This window comes from Tigriopus californicus, chromosome 10 (assembly GCF_007210705.1).
Source record: "Tigriopus californicus strain San Diego chromosome 10, Tcal_SD_v2.1, whole genome shotgun sequence".
NCBI lineage: Eukaryota > Metazoa > Arthropoda > Copepoda > Harpacticoida > Harpacticidae > Tigriopus > Tigriopus californicus.
This window is the reverse complement of record NC_081449.1, coordinates 14,731,927-14,747,064: the sequence shown is the minus strand read 5'-3', so window position 1 is coordinate 14,747,064 and position 15,138 is coordinate 14,731,927. Positions and strand designations below refer to the sequence as shown.

General features: G+C 41.4%; 1 protein-coding gene across 1 annotated transcript in view; it reads right to left on the bottom strand.

Moving 5' to 3' along the window:
* LOC131888661 (carbohydrate sulfotransferase 1-like) overlaps positions 1–10,191 on the bottom strand; it is an 11,652-nt gene extending 1,461 nt beyond the window's left edge. Inside the window, exon 1 of the mRNA XM_059237577.1 lies at positions 9,973–10,191. Within this exon, the coding sequence (XP_059093560.1) occupies positions 9,973–10,006 (34 nt within the window). The 5' untranslated portion in view covers positions 10,007–10,191. The remainder of the gene's footprint in view (positions 1–9,972) is intronic.
* Positions 10,192–15,138: the final 4,947 nt, after the last annotated feature.

Here is a 15,138-nt window from a genome sequence, read left to right as displayed (position 1 = left end):
AAGGCATTCTATAAGTTCTATTTGTTTCTCGTGCCTACATGACAAAGGCTTCCCAAAATATTTTGTTGTTTTCAAGGCGTTAAAAATTCAAACACTTTTTCATCATTACGTTTTTTTAGGTTTAACTCCAAATATTTTATATAAAGACACAAAGTTAGGATTTCGTCCTTCGGATTCCTTTTCATACTGGTTTGTACTTGTATTACAAGCACATACGCATATGCAGCTGTCCTGTTCTGTCTTTCTCTCTCTCTCTCTGTCTCTCTCTCTGTCTCTCTCTCTCTCTCTCTCTCTCTCTCTCTCTCTCTCTCTCTCTCTCCTCTCTCTCTATCTCTCTCTGTCTGTCTCTCTCTGTCTCTCTTGCTCTCTCTAATATTGATCTTGAATAGAACGGACGTGATGATTCAACCCTCCGTGTATATAGGGACCTTTAAGCTGATGTCAAACTCAACCTTCTGAGAAAAATGGTCACGAAACCTCCATTTTGATTCGTCCTTGGGCGGTCACTTGTCACATCTCATTTCCTAATACAACAGCTTAATCAAATCGACGGAGATTCTTGGGACAGTCGTCTTCCATCTTGATTGGAATCTTGGGTTGATACTTGTTGTCAACCATTATTAATCAGACTCGAATCTTGTATTTTATGTAAATAATTGAGCACGCTGAACCGTTATGTCATTATGTTGCAAAAGGTTTCGTGGGTGAAGTCAAGTATCTTGAAATGCTGAATTTGTTTAATACACCTTTCCACATGAATGAAAAGTGAAGTGAAACTTCAAGCTTAGTCTACATGAAAAAAGTGAAGAGGAGAATCACAGCCAGTACATAAACAATTGGGTGGAGACAAGCGATGAAAATCTTGATTACTGCAGAAGATTGGGTGGGTCAGATTGAACAGATCTTGTTTCATCTCCCGCCGTTGATGACATTTGGACCGGAGCCGGAAAAACGTGCGTGACCGCCAATATTCCAAAGGGATGTCAGGCCAAGGACAGTAGGGTGTTAGTACGTCCTTGACCAAGAAGGACCACTTGTGTCCGGACATCACCTCCAGAAAGGTCAGGTTCCCAACATTGGGACACTAACCTGGTCAGCCCGATTTTTGGCTGTAAAAATACCTCCATGCATTTTTGGCGTATTGGGGAACGCACAGAAATTGTTTGAGGAATTTGGTGGAGGTGGCATCGAGGGATTTGAGGGCGGATTGGGCGGAAGGCAGTAGAGGAAAATTGGGTTGATGTAGGTCCGAAAAAGTAGAAGAACTATTAGAGAGGGAAGATTCTTGATGGGAAGTCTTTTTGTTTTGTTTTGTTTGTTATGAAGTCAGATGGCAGCTCTCTCGCTCGGCGCCATCTGAATGATGGGTGTCCCAATTGAGGGATATTCCCGCCTCGTCATCACAGCCCAACATTAATTATTACCTTACCCTCGGGAATGACCGCAGGTTCGCCCATTTAAGCTGTTAAAGCAGCAACTCATGCTGTAATCAAATACTACAGAGAAGCTTGGACTTGGCAAGCCTGGGATCGAACCAGGATTTGCAAATTGGAAAGCAGATGCTCTACCAATACGGTACCCCAGCAAGCCAATGGGAAGTCTATTGGACATGTTTTTGATCCTGGCCCTAGCTTTGACTTTTGATGGTTTGAAATGGTTGGTGGGGGAAAGTTGGGTTGATGGTGCTAGAGGAGAGATCCACAAAGATTGGACAATTTCATAGAGGAGAGTAACTGCCGAGGTGGTATAGAGCGGCTGCTCTGGAAATCAAATTGGAATTTGGGAAGGAGATCCCTATCCTCGGCCAATCCGGAAAGACGGCTAAAAGGGTGGGTGAACATCATGTTTAAGAAGAGTTGCCCACTGCAATGGCCTCTGAATAAAATTTGCCCGAGTCCACTGATTGTAACAGACTCCCGTGGATGCGATTCATCCATCCTTCCAGAACTCTTGAACGTTGAGTGTAATGGCAGAACAACTTCAATCCATAGATTCCATTGCGGATTATTCTTTGGAGTTTTGATCATGATGGCCCAAAACCAATAAACAGTAGTGACTACCTGGCTTAGCAGACATCGTTCACTGAAATTTTGGAGGAATGAATGCTAAATGTGTTCAATAGTCTTAGTAGCAATAAAAAGTGACCGCCCAGGAGATTTGTTTACTTTTCCTTTAAAGATGACGTCATCAGTCAGCTGTAGCTTAAAGGTGCCTATTGGGTTAGGGATGTGTCCTTAGGGACATAACATATGCAAGCATTTTCAAACTACGTTGATCAATTGAGATTATTTTCTGTAATGCGGTTGTTGTCCAATTAGTTAGAAATATTACCCTGAAATCAGCTGTTTCACTTGTTAGAAAATCTGTGAGACTAGAGCCACTATAGTAGAAGAGTACGCGCATGAGATTTTTGGTCCCAAAACGTCTTCTCCATTGTACTGTGATTCTTCAGTTCACCCCCAAGGCGGCATTTTCTGTCTTATGTATTTACTTCATTGTTGTAAATGGTAGCAAGAGAATGAATTGGGTGCATTTAAAAAAAATCTATAGTCTTCAAGGCCTTTAAAATGACAAATTAGTCGGGCCGGAAGATTGACAATCCCTGATAACGCAACCCTGCTTTCGGCTGTGTTCACAGGGATGCCACAATCTAAAACATTGTCATAGCAAATGTCAAGACTTTGTATCTAATGCCAGGATGCAGTAAGGAACTCATTATTACGCCGAAATATTTTTTGTGTGCGTGCTGTTAAATGAATTGGATGATCTGCATGACTAGTTTCATCGCCCCTTTCTGAGATGAATTGGGCCATGTTTGGAGTTCACTTTGGCAATCCTGAAGGCAAATCAAAGGTTTCTACGTTCAAGGCACATGAACCGGAAACGGCGATGCAAAAGGGTGACTGTATATAGTTTTGTAGACTATTTATTATGATGATGGTGAAAGATTTTATGTCCAGTTGGTGCCTATTTTCATTACATTTGTGCTATCCTTTTTTGGCTTACTTGTCTACATTTATTCATCAAACAAATGTTTCGAGTATTGATTCAAATGTGTAATCATACTCGACCTGATTTAAGCTAATGTTATCTCCCTGGTCTGACGCACAATGCAAGGATGTAGGCCTGAAGGTGCGTTGGAATTTAGTAAAGAATTTTGTGTCCGCCCATTCATGAACGCCAAATTCGTATCGGAGCATGTTTTGAATGCCAACATTCTTGTTAGTTGATGTTTTCAACACCACTTTCAATTTTTACTTCACTCTCAATTCTATAAACTTGACATTTTTAAACAAAGGAAATGAATACGAATGAAAATGCACTTAGCTCTACCTTAAGTTGAAGCTTGGCAAATGGTAGTTTAACAAAATGTATGCATCACTTTTGCCAATCCAGGGCTAAGGTTGCATCAATTGTGAATCTGAACCTTCCGAATCAGCTAAATTTTATTTTTTACGGTCGTAAAGACTATAGAATTAAAAAAATATTGCACCCGATTTATTTTCTTGCTGAGTTCAACAATAATGAAGTAAATACATAACACAGGAAAAGCCGCCTTGGGGGTGAACTGAAAATCACAGTACAATGGAAACGACGTTTTGGGACCAAAAATCTCATGCGCTTACTCTTCTATTATAGTGGCTCTATGTGAGACCATATAAAAGTGGTGGACATTGCACAAGTGGAATAAGCACCATGAAAATGAATTACCTAGCATTCAGGGTTGTCAAAGAGAGCAAAGGTGGGGCAACCAATGTTTTTTATCAACAAATCCAAGGCAAGGTGTTCTCGACTGGATAAGAAGCTTCATTCGAGTTTTGGGATTCGGTGAGAATCAATCTCTACGTCGTCATTCACATCACCAAGGAAAAGCTCCAGCATCCTGGGGTCTGGTCAGCCCAGCTACATCCATGGATGAAGAATTTTGCGTACATGTTTGAAGCGAGGAGAAAGAGGAAATCCCTGTCATCAACAAGCGACTTTCACGACTTTCTCATATCCGACGCGGAGGGTGTCAGAACCCCAAGAGGCTTCCCCAAACAACCTCCAATTGTAAAGCTAACAAAGAGTTATCTTTGAGACTAGTCACGAATCGTTCTTCAACAAGAACAGTCGCCAATCGTCCTTCGAGGAGGACAATCATAATCCAACTTTGCAGGAGGTCAGAGTTTGAACCTCGCCAAGGAGGAACCACTTGCCTTTGCGAGATAACGCGATGTAAAAACACACGAAACATATGACAAAACGAATGTACATCTAGACATTCACTTGGGAATGATATTTGAATGTGTCAGACGTAAAATTTCGATTATTATCAAGTCCTTTTGACTGAAAATAGATTAGCCTCATGGCAACCCTGTTCGATTGTTCTGACAAAATTTGAACATACATCAGCTTGAGTGATATTTCTTAAACAATTTCTTGCCTCAATGGAAAATCCCCCTCCCAGTATGCCAAGGTTACAATTAGACGTTTTTTTTTTTCTTTATGGTGGGGACTTCCTTACCGCTACCGGGATTGGAATCCCAGCAGTTCAAGACGAGAAGATTATTTATTATACTTGACGTTTATTTATATATATTATTTTATCGACCAACAAATTGGAGTTGGCTGATCTGGCTAATCCTTGAATATAAGGTTGATCCGGAATTTTAGTCAAAAACTTGTCCAAGTCTGACTTAAATCTTAGACGGAAAACGTATGCAAGCTTGATAAAAAATTGTTGTTTGAACTGGGTCAAAAGATTTCTATTCTTTGCATTTTTGTGCCAACTTTTTTTAAAATGATTTCATGCCATGTTGTGCCACCATTTTCTGCCAAGTGGACTAAATGGTCTTTTTGCATGAAATTGCGCTAAAAAGCTAATGGTTAGTCCAGAGAAAGTGATGTTTTAAAAGTTCATCACCAAAAATGCTTTCTCAAGTACTATTTTGTTGAAAATGATGATTGCAAGTGTTGGCTTGTTATCAATCAAACAACAACCTCCTGCAAAATGATTACTTACATGTCATATTTATTCGGAATTTTACCAATAGAGAATTTTAAACGTCTCCCAGAAGAGCTGATTGACTATTCATTGTGCCCAAGCACTTGGATAAGGAATTGTTGATTTAATAATCTCTTGATAAAGTGTGTCATCATAGAGCGTATTTTCTTGTTTGTCTGCACCTAGACAAAGCAGAGGGCGCCTCCTCCGCCTAATGAAAAAGACAATAACTTAATGAAGATTTGCGGATAGGTTTGTTGTTGATTTACAAAGACGTAGTCGAGGTAGTCCTGCTACCTGGCGACCAGAATTGACCTCAAAGTCAGCTGTTTGTTATGATCAGGCTGGCCAGGTAGCATTTTTCGATGCTAATTTTTGAAAATTAGCATTATTTCAATGCCGCTAGCATTTGATTTTTTTAGCGTTGGTCTGGTTTTTAGCATTAAGCTAGCATTATTTGCATGGTCCAAGCATTGTGAAATCTTGTCTAGCATTTTAGCATTTTCCTAGCTTTATTTCATTCAAAAATTGACCAAAAGGGAAGAAAAGCAAAAAAAAGATATCACCAGGGAACTACATCTGGCGGTGTTAACAAGTTAACAATGCTTTTCCATTGGATCCCTTTCCCATTCCATGACATTGATATGCTGTGGCCACAATTGGATTTCCTATGGAATGTTTACTTCACATTAAGCAAGCAAACGATTTATTCTAATTGCTTCTCAATTCTAAGGGAGATTTAGCCAAACTTCTGTTTGTAACCAGATTTTTGACACACAAGAAGATCTGGGTTAGCTAACAAAACTCAAAAACTTGATTAAAATGGTTAATGCGTGTATAAGGACGAAATACCACTCCTTAAGTAAATGTATTTCACTGTAATATTCAAATGAACATTAATATTTTGGTTAGTTTCATTGTTTTCCGAAAAGTATTCACCCCACACATTTGAGGCAAGCCAAATCACAAGATTCAAAAATAGCAAAAAAATATCAAAATAGAGGAGATAGACAACAATTGAGCTGAATGGATAAAGAAACTTATTACAGCTCTTGCTTATATCCGCTTTAAAGTACAATGCACAATGAAAAACAATTTATCTTATTTTCATGATCTAATCTCACCCAAGAAGAGCATTTTTTGGCAATAAGGACAAATGTAATTGGCTGCAATAAAAACTTGTTCAAATCCTGAAAATACATTTTTTGCTCAAATAAAACATGTCACTTTTTTTGTGTCCCCGCCTAAGTCTTGGGGTTCAAAATTAGAAGAGTATCATAAACATAACAGCATCAAATTTTACTGCAAGGTTTTTCTTTAGATTTATGTGTATTTTAGTTATTCTTTTTTTTGCCTAAAAATATGATTTTCAAAATATTGCCTGAACATACCCTGTCAAAGAGTGCCAAATATAATTGAATTGTGAAACTGAAATCCTTTATGAGCACCATGAATAACATGCTTTTCTTGAAAAAATTAGCATTGTTCTAGCATTTTTGAATTCCAATTAGCATATTTTTAGCATCAACCACGAGCTAGCATTGCTGGCTGAAAAACACCTGACCAGCCTGGTTACGATCTGGTGATGAAGTATCTCGAAAATGAAAGGAAATGTCCGTTTTGGCGGTTTCTATGTTCTTCTGGACAATCAATGTCTTAGAATCATGGTATGATCGACATCACCTGATGTTATCCATCCTCTTGCGTCTCATTTACTGCATTTACTGGATGAAAAACTTCCTTTCAATAGGAGTACAACTAGTTTCATGACGCTGAAATGTCTTCAAAACAAGGGAAAATGTCCATCCTGACGGTTGTGAGCTTCAAAATCTGCCCACCCAAAACCAAATCATAAGAAACAGCTGACTTCGAGGTCAATTCTGGTCGCCAGGTGGCAGGATTACCTCGACTATGTAGTGCTTATTTTCAATCTGTTAACAAAGCATATCTTGTTTGGTGGTGAAAGAAAACTCAGTCAAAAAGTCCAATCCCGCACCTCTCTAATCAGCCTTGCCACAATGCCAAATTGGCCTGGAGTGAGTTACGACCAGGAAATGAATTTGGAGTTTGAAAGCATGTTAGGGTAACGCTTTACTTTTTTCTGTACCGATTCAAGCCCTGGAAAACGCTCAACCTCTTATTTTTTTTTTATGATGTATGTTTACCTTGAGTATGTTTATCAATCTATAAACTGGTCTGGTACTTAATTTGCAATAGATCTGAGTGGTCTAGTGATGGGGCTCGAACCGGAAAATCAGCTATTTAGCTGAAAGAACCTGTAGTGGAATTCCCAATTTAAACGAAAAGGGTACAGAAATGATAACTCAAGATCAGGAACGAGCTTTACGCAGCCCTGGTTTCGAGGCCTGGACAGCAAGATCACGTTTTGCCACTTGCCTCGTAATGGAAGCCCTAACCGAGGTCCCTAAAGATGAAAACCTGATATTCCGGTTTGAAACACATTAATAGTGACAAGATTGAAGGGACAAACATGAGACTTTCAGGAAGTGATAACTAATCTACCAACCACTGCTATGCAGTGTAATTTGAGCATATCGACTTTTGAGAAACGGAAAGTAGCGCCCTCTTAGAACTCAACTTCGTGCGTCTTCTTGAGCTTTTGACGGCAATGCAAGATGAATGTTGAAGAAAAGTGCCAAATATTTGTCAAATAGTGCAGGAAAAAGCCTTGACTGACTGGACTGTCCCTTTTTCTCGCGTGTCATAGGGCAATCTCTTTCTTTTTCTCTATCAATTTGGTGTGTTATGTTGTAGTGTCTCATTCATTTGCAGGGCTTCAATCGTTTATTACTATTTAGAAAAAGTAATGCATTACCGTTACCCGTTACTTTTGCAGAAAAAGAGGGCCAAAAGTGCAAAAAACGTTTATCCAATTTATTCTAACAGCTATGAAATATGACGTGAAAATAATGACTTCTGTGAATCTTTATTTGATCCCATCAGTGGCAAATAAAGCATTGCGTTTGAGACGGAATTTTAAAAAAATCGGGTCAGAAATCTTCAGATATTTTTTATTCCCTCGTTTATACAAGAAAAAAGTGATGGTAACAGCAGGGCAAAAACCTTTCTGTTTCCGTTAAGTTTTCACAAAAGTAACGAGTAACCGTTAGCGTTATTAAAAAGGTAATGTGTCATTCAAGACCTGTTAATTTGTATTAATCATTTGGGCGAAAATTGTGCCTCATCTTATTTTTTTAACGATCACGCCCGCAGAACCTTTCCCCACTTTCTCTACTACCGAATCGAACGCGAAAGTCGGCGAAGTTACATCCCACGCCTCTCCAACGACCAGCTCAAAGAAGATGATCAAACCTGGATTGAGTTATGGCCTCATCACTACGTTTAGTTTTAGTTTATAAAAAGAGTATTTTTTTTATATTTTGGCCATTTCTCAAAGAGCAAATTTTTATACGTTTTCAAACCCGTGGGTGCTATTTTGCACATTTTATCCCAATTTGGCACTTCACGAACTAAACTCATGAATTCGTAGATTTTTGGTCTAACTCTTAAGTGCCATGGCATCTAATTCAAAAGATCATGGCCTCTAGCAGAAATAAGGCGCGTTCATCGAGAGGTGTAACCATTGAGGAGAATAGGAAGAAGGGTAAAAATGACTTTTTGTGCTTTCTTACTGCAGCTAGGCCATCCATGAATCTTACTAACTAGAGTAACTATGTTCCAATGGACTTTTCTACTAAGGCAGGTTGATGGCTGCGCTATCTACGGGGTGTTTCATAGTGATTTAGATTGTTCTCACACGGGAACCCCCTGGAGGTTAAGCAACAACATATATTATCTTTTAGCGGTTGACAGATATTTCAGAAGTTTCAGAATGTGCATGAGGAATTAGGACCATCGTTGAACAAAGAGAGTTATACCTTTGTTTCAGAAAGAAGTAGAATTAGACCCCTTTGTCATTGGCAAGTCCTGAAAACCACCCCAAGTGACCTTCAAACAAGAAGAAAAGTTGAACATTGATTGATTGGTGCGAAATCTAATTAGCAAGCTTGGCGTTGACTAACTAGCTTTTTCTTAGGAAAAAGAAGAAACTAAAAAAGTTGGGACTGTACAGTGTTCAGAGAAGGTAGGAACGTCAAAGTAGGAACGTTTTCAAAAGCATCCACGAGCTTTGTCCCAACCCAGGATTTGAGTCAATTCTAATGACCGTAGAGGCTTAATGTGCGTTTTGAGAGCACCCTCTAGCCCTCGAGAATCCAGACTAGTTAGAACAATGAAGTCCACTTGTTTTCTTTCTCGGCTCCTTCATTGTTGTTTAATTTGCTTCGCTCTAATATTCGTAGGGAATGCGAAGGCCTTATTGACCAGAGATTTGGACCAATTCTTAAATAGAATTCCAGATCAACCCTACATTCAAGGATTAGCTCAATCTGCCAATTCAAACTCGTTGGTGGAGCAAATATCAAATAAAGATTGAAAGACAATAGATCGACGAATTATAATCTTTCATTTTAATAGTACTGGGGATTACATTGCCAGTAACGGTTAAAAAAGCCGGTGAAAAACTGAACCAAACCAAAAAAAATCCATCCCATCCTGAGGAATCTAACAATTTAGTCACACTGGAGTGATATTTTGCTCTTCATCTCGAGAACTTGAGGAGGCAAAATGAAGCCAAAAATACTATCGGACCAAACTCAAAGGCAAATGTGCATTTCAAGAAACAGAAATTTGAAGTCCTACTTGTATGTTTATGCCTTTCAGCAATAAACATATTCTAAATATTTGCAGCTGTTTGGATTGCATATAGTTTCAATATTTGGTCGTTTTTAGTGCAATGTTTTTACCCACTCTAATGATTGGTAAAGACCGAAAAGTTTTTGCAGGAGAAACTCGCACTTTTGTACGGCACGCACAATAGCTATTCCAGTTCGAGTGTGGCTTAATTCATTTGCCCTGAATTTAGTGCAAACGAGCCACATTGTACTATACGAGGCATTACCCACCTTCCTCGCTGAAGAAGCAAGAAACTGAGCCCATGAATGCAGGAGGCGTTGGCGAAGGGCTGGACTAATAATGGCGACGTGATAATTTTCTTGCATTGTTCAAATGCCTTTTAATACACATCAAGCCCTAAGTAAGCGTTTTTCTTCTGAAACAGGGGTCGTAGAGGTGCTGCTGCGTGCGGATCGGATCGGATTTGGGGGCTTTGAAGTCACTTAAGGCAGGTACTTTTGCAGGGTCAGGCTTGACACCGCCCCCGCCAACACGGAACCCGGCAAAGATCAGTTGTGACATAACAATGCCCTTTTCACAGCAACGACGTAGGACAATTCGTTTGTGCTCCAGTAAAGCCTGAATGCTCGGAGCTCCAATTAACACGTCGTTCACACTTTTTTGACACCATGGGCGCCCGCTGACAAAAAGACAATCTTCCAGTGATCCCTGCTGGAACTTATTCCCATTGGTGCAAAATGATATTTGTAGCACCTTGAAGGAAGAAGGAAAGTCGTCAGATCCAAAGAATCTTCATCTAACTAAAGGGACCTGGATATATTCAATGACCCCGTCCATCTTGCAGAAGATCAGCACTTATATTCTTGATGTCCTTTACTGACGGAATTGGTGTCACAGGTCTGTGGATGAATTTATTGATTTGCCAATAATCAGTGACCAGCCGCAGATCAGCCTTGCTGCTAGCTTTGGCACAAAGTGTGCTGATATGTGCTGAGTCATTGCATGTTCCACACGCAAGATTGTCCCAACTTGATTAGCCTCTCAATGGTAGCATCAGCCTCAGAACGATAGTGCATGTGAATAGGCTGAGCCATGGTGGTATCCTGAGGAACAGTATCATCAGAAGAGCTAATTGACAAGGGTTTCCCGGCTGCATGTGACCCCCCCTCGGTTGGTCCGTGATCCCACAATGAATGACCGTAACCCCGGATGGCTTGTAACCCCGGATGGTTGGCCCCAATGGTCTATAACCATGTTTGCCCCGTAACCCTGGTTGCCCCATAACCCCGGTTGCCCTGTAACCCCGGTTGCCCCGTAACCCTGGCTGGCCCATGAAGCCCGTATGGACCCATGAACCTGGATGGGCCCGTGAATCCCTGGATAGACCTGTGAATCCCGGGATAGACCCGTGAATCCCTGAATGAACTCCTAGCCCCTGTGTGTGAGGGAGATGATCTGAATTGATGCTCATGTTCATTCAAGTTAATCTAGTCATGTATATAAAAGCCATACTAGCCAAGAATAAAGTCAGTCACATAGCATTCCCAGAGTCATGTGATCAGAAACCAAATCATTGACAAAGACTGACTGGCCCTTCAAAATCCACAAACAATGCACCGGGGATTTTCCTTCTGGTTGTAGTCACCCTTTTGTCCACCCGTCTGTTGCTGAACGCTGTTGACGGCCTCAGTGAACTCCTCTGCTGCGAATTTGGACCTTTTATACGCAGCAACATTGGCCTTAACACACTCAAGGGTTGGATTTTGTGTGTTGCAGAATGCTTGGAGCTGATCACGCGAGAGATTGGGGATGGATGCCTCCATGGCCATGGTATCCAGTTTGGCTAACAGGCCTGTTTAGGAGGTCCCCTACTCCCACGTGCAAGCAAAGTAATTGGTGCGTTGGTAAACCAAAGGATTGTACCTAAAGAATTCTTGCTCCACACAAGGCACCATTGTGTCACTGGTGCCAAATATGCCTGTCGTCCCACCCATACAAAGTGTGATGCACTGTTCAAGATCCACGCTGAGGTATTGGAGCACATATGTATGTTGCTCTGTCAGGGACACTTCGGACAGTGTGTTGGCCTTGACACCCTTATTCACGTCTCCTTTCTTCAAGGAGATTCGAAAGTCGCACCTTATTGCGCAACCTCCATACCTAGATTGAAGCTTTGTTCCGCTCTTGAGGGAACCATAGCCGCTAGACAAATGACAGAAGAACTCAACACTCTCACAAAGAAGACAGTCTTCCACTCAGCCACTATGGTAGTTCTAGACTATCTCAAGAACACTGGACGGAGATTCAAGAGATTTGTTTTGCGAAGGGTCCTACTCATCAGTGCAACTGAACCCGAAAGAAAAGTGGCAATGTGTCCCCACAACCGCATGGCCTCCAGACCGCACAAACCACTCATGTTAGCACAGACCACTTGGATTTGGGGAACCGAATTCTTGTGGTCAGAAACCTTGAGCAACCCATGGGAGAAAGAATATCAAGACAACCAGGCTGCCAGAAGAAGAGGAATGTGATCTAGGAGTTTTGGTGTTGGCAGTAAAGGCAAATAAAAGTGAATATAAAGAAGATAATGATTGGTCAGGACTCTTGAACAGAGAGAAAAATTGGGGTCGGATCATCAATCTGATGCTTAGACTCCTAAATGTGCCCAACTCAAGGATCAAACGTCCGCGCAAATAACTTGGTTCTCTGTCTGAGCTATCAATATCTCCAAGAAGAGACGATGCCTCAACGTAAATAATCAGAGAGATACAAAAAGCATATAGTCATTGAGATCACATCAATCCAAAACGGACCGAAATAGAAACTGAACCCTTGCCTGGTACCCTAGATCCCTTCCTGGATGATTCAGGTATTCCCGGGGTTGGCGGCAGCGATGGGAAAAATCGAGATTGATCGAATTTCTGCCACTTTCTGCCACAAGTGGCTGAAAATGGCAGAAAATGGCAGAAATTGTTTGAAAGTGGTCAAAAATGGCCGCCGGTGGTTAGAATGGCCGATCTTGATTCTAAAAGATGTCAAAGACAAGAAGGATCATATGGGTTGGATAAGCTTTTCAAGTGTCCTTTGCTACAAAGCATATTGATATAGCATTGGCCGAAATGCAAAATGTTCCTCAAATATTGATATTTATACTGTTTGATGGTTGATTGAGTTGATAACAGTATCCATAGACCACTTGCTGTATCCAAGGCCTAGCCACAACAATTACAGTTTTGTTTCATAGTCATCAAAATGGTTATTGAATACGATATAATTTTTTTTAATGCAATTGTCGTCATTTTGGCTTTAATAAGTTTGGATGAAATGGCATCCCGGACTCCAATCGATCGTGGTGGCAAAATTCAAAACACACCAAGGACGTTTAGTGGTTGTATCTCACATTCGATGCAAAATACCCATCCCAACGTGTCAAAACTACATACAGGTAGGATTAATAATTGACGGAAGCGATCATAATTACTAGAAAAAGATGATTGAAAATATTACAAAGAATTCTATTTTCTGCCATTTTTGGCCATTTTCTGCCATTTTTTGCCACTTATTTTGGACCAATTTCTGCCATTTTCTGCCACCAATTTCTGCCAGGTGGTAGAAAATGGCTTTTAATGATTTCTCATCCCTGGTCATCGTCCACCAAGGGCCCTGGGACACCCCGTTTAGCCTCCATCAGAAAGAGACGGAAATCAACTTGGTACGGGAATTTTAACCAAAACCACAGTCACGTATCACCCTTCAACGAGCAGAGTCACATTTTCGGGCTCGAGGAGAGCACAGTCACATTTTGGTTCTCGAGGAGAGAAGTCTGTTTTGAACCTCTCCGAGAAGTCACCATTGAACATGGAAAGTGAAAATAACTCCCATCTTGAAGCTCGTGCTGGTAGTTGAATCGAGAACATTTTGATAGAGTACTGGAGGTTGAGTCAAGCTTTAGGCTATTCATGATTAGGGATGAGAAATCATTAAAAGCCATTTTTGACCAGTTGGCAGAAAATGGTGGCAGAAAGTGCCAAAACTCCTTCAAAATGGATTTTTGCCACCGAGGATATAACTTGGAAGGGAAATGTAAAAAGCCATTTTTGACCACCTGGCAGAAAATCGTGGCAGAAAGTGGCAGAAATTCCATCAAGGTCGAATTTTGCCATCGCTGTTCTTGATGCAAGAAGAAAAGACAATCCAAAGATCGAAGTCTGAGAAGACAGTTTGGGGTCTACTTTCAACATGCCTGGTGAGTCTTGCTATTCATCTTGAAACTCGATCAGCCATGGATGCGTCATCATTAGAAAATGGGCTCAGGCGGGTTTTTCGGTGTCAAAGCAATAACAGCTTTATTTTTGGATCTCTGCATCAAGATCACTGAAGGCAAGCATTGCAAATGACTTAAATCCTGCCCATGCATCCCATTTTGGAGGTGTTTGGGAACAAAAATAGGATCTGAGGGGATCCAAAGGGTCCTTAGCTACATTGGGCCCCCATTCTCTTTCCCTTGATGAGTTCCAGACACTGCTGATGGAAGCCCGTGCTGTGGTGAGCTCTACCCCTCTTTGGGAGGTCTCCATTGGCCCAAACAACCCTCAACCTCTCTCACCCGTTATGTTGTTGATAAAGTCAGATGGCAGCTCTCTCGCTTGACCTGCCATCTGATATTGGGTGTCCCAATTGAGGGATATTCCCGCTTTGTTGTCACAGCCCAACATTAATTATAACCTCATCCACGGGAATGACAGCAGGTTCGCCCATTTAAGCTGTTAAAGGAGCAACTCATGCTGTAATCAAATGCCACAGAGAAGCTTGACTTGGTTAGCCTGGGATCAAACCAGGATTCGCGAATTGGAAAGTGAATACTCTACCAATACGGTACCCCAACAAGCCTACATAAACCGAATGAACATGGACCCGCAAACCCGGATAAACCCCAAATCCAGGATATCACATCCCTCTCACACAGGGGAGGGCGAGTCATGCGTTTTGCGGGTCCATCCGGGTTTGCGGGATGGCCCTTTGACCCCGGGTGGCTGGCCCTGTGACCCTGAATGGTTGGCCCCGTCACCCTGGATTAGAGGGCTAGTCAGAGAAACGACACTTACTCCGTCGCAGCTCCCTGGTGTGTGCGATGGGGATCGGCTTTGAACACATTTAGTTAAGTGATTCTCACAATCAAGTTCCGAATTCAGGGAGCAAGTGAGTTGATGGTTCGTTTGTCTGCTTTGGTTGAAACTGAGTAACGCAAGAGAAGTCAATCAGCCCGACACCCTGCTGCCCAACTACCAAAATATGTGCAAAGCAAAGCCTCAAGTGGCTTGGTTGGAGTGACTTTTCTCTGACAAGCCCTCTACCCTGGATGGTTGACTCTGTCACCCTGGAGGGTTGGCCTCTTCACTCTGGATGATTAGCCCCATGACCCTGGGATGGCCCTT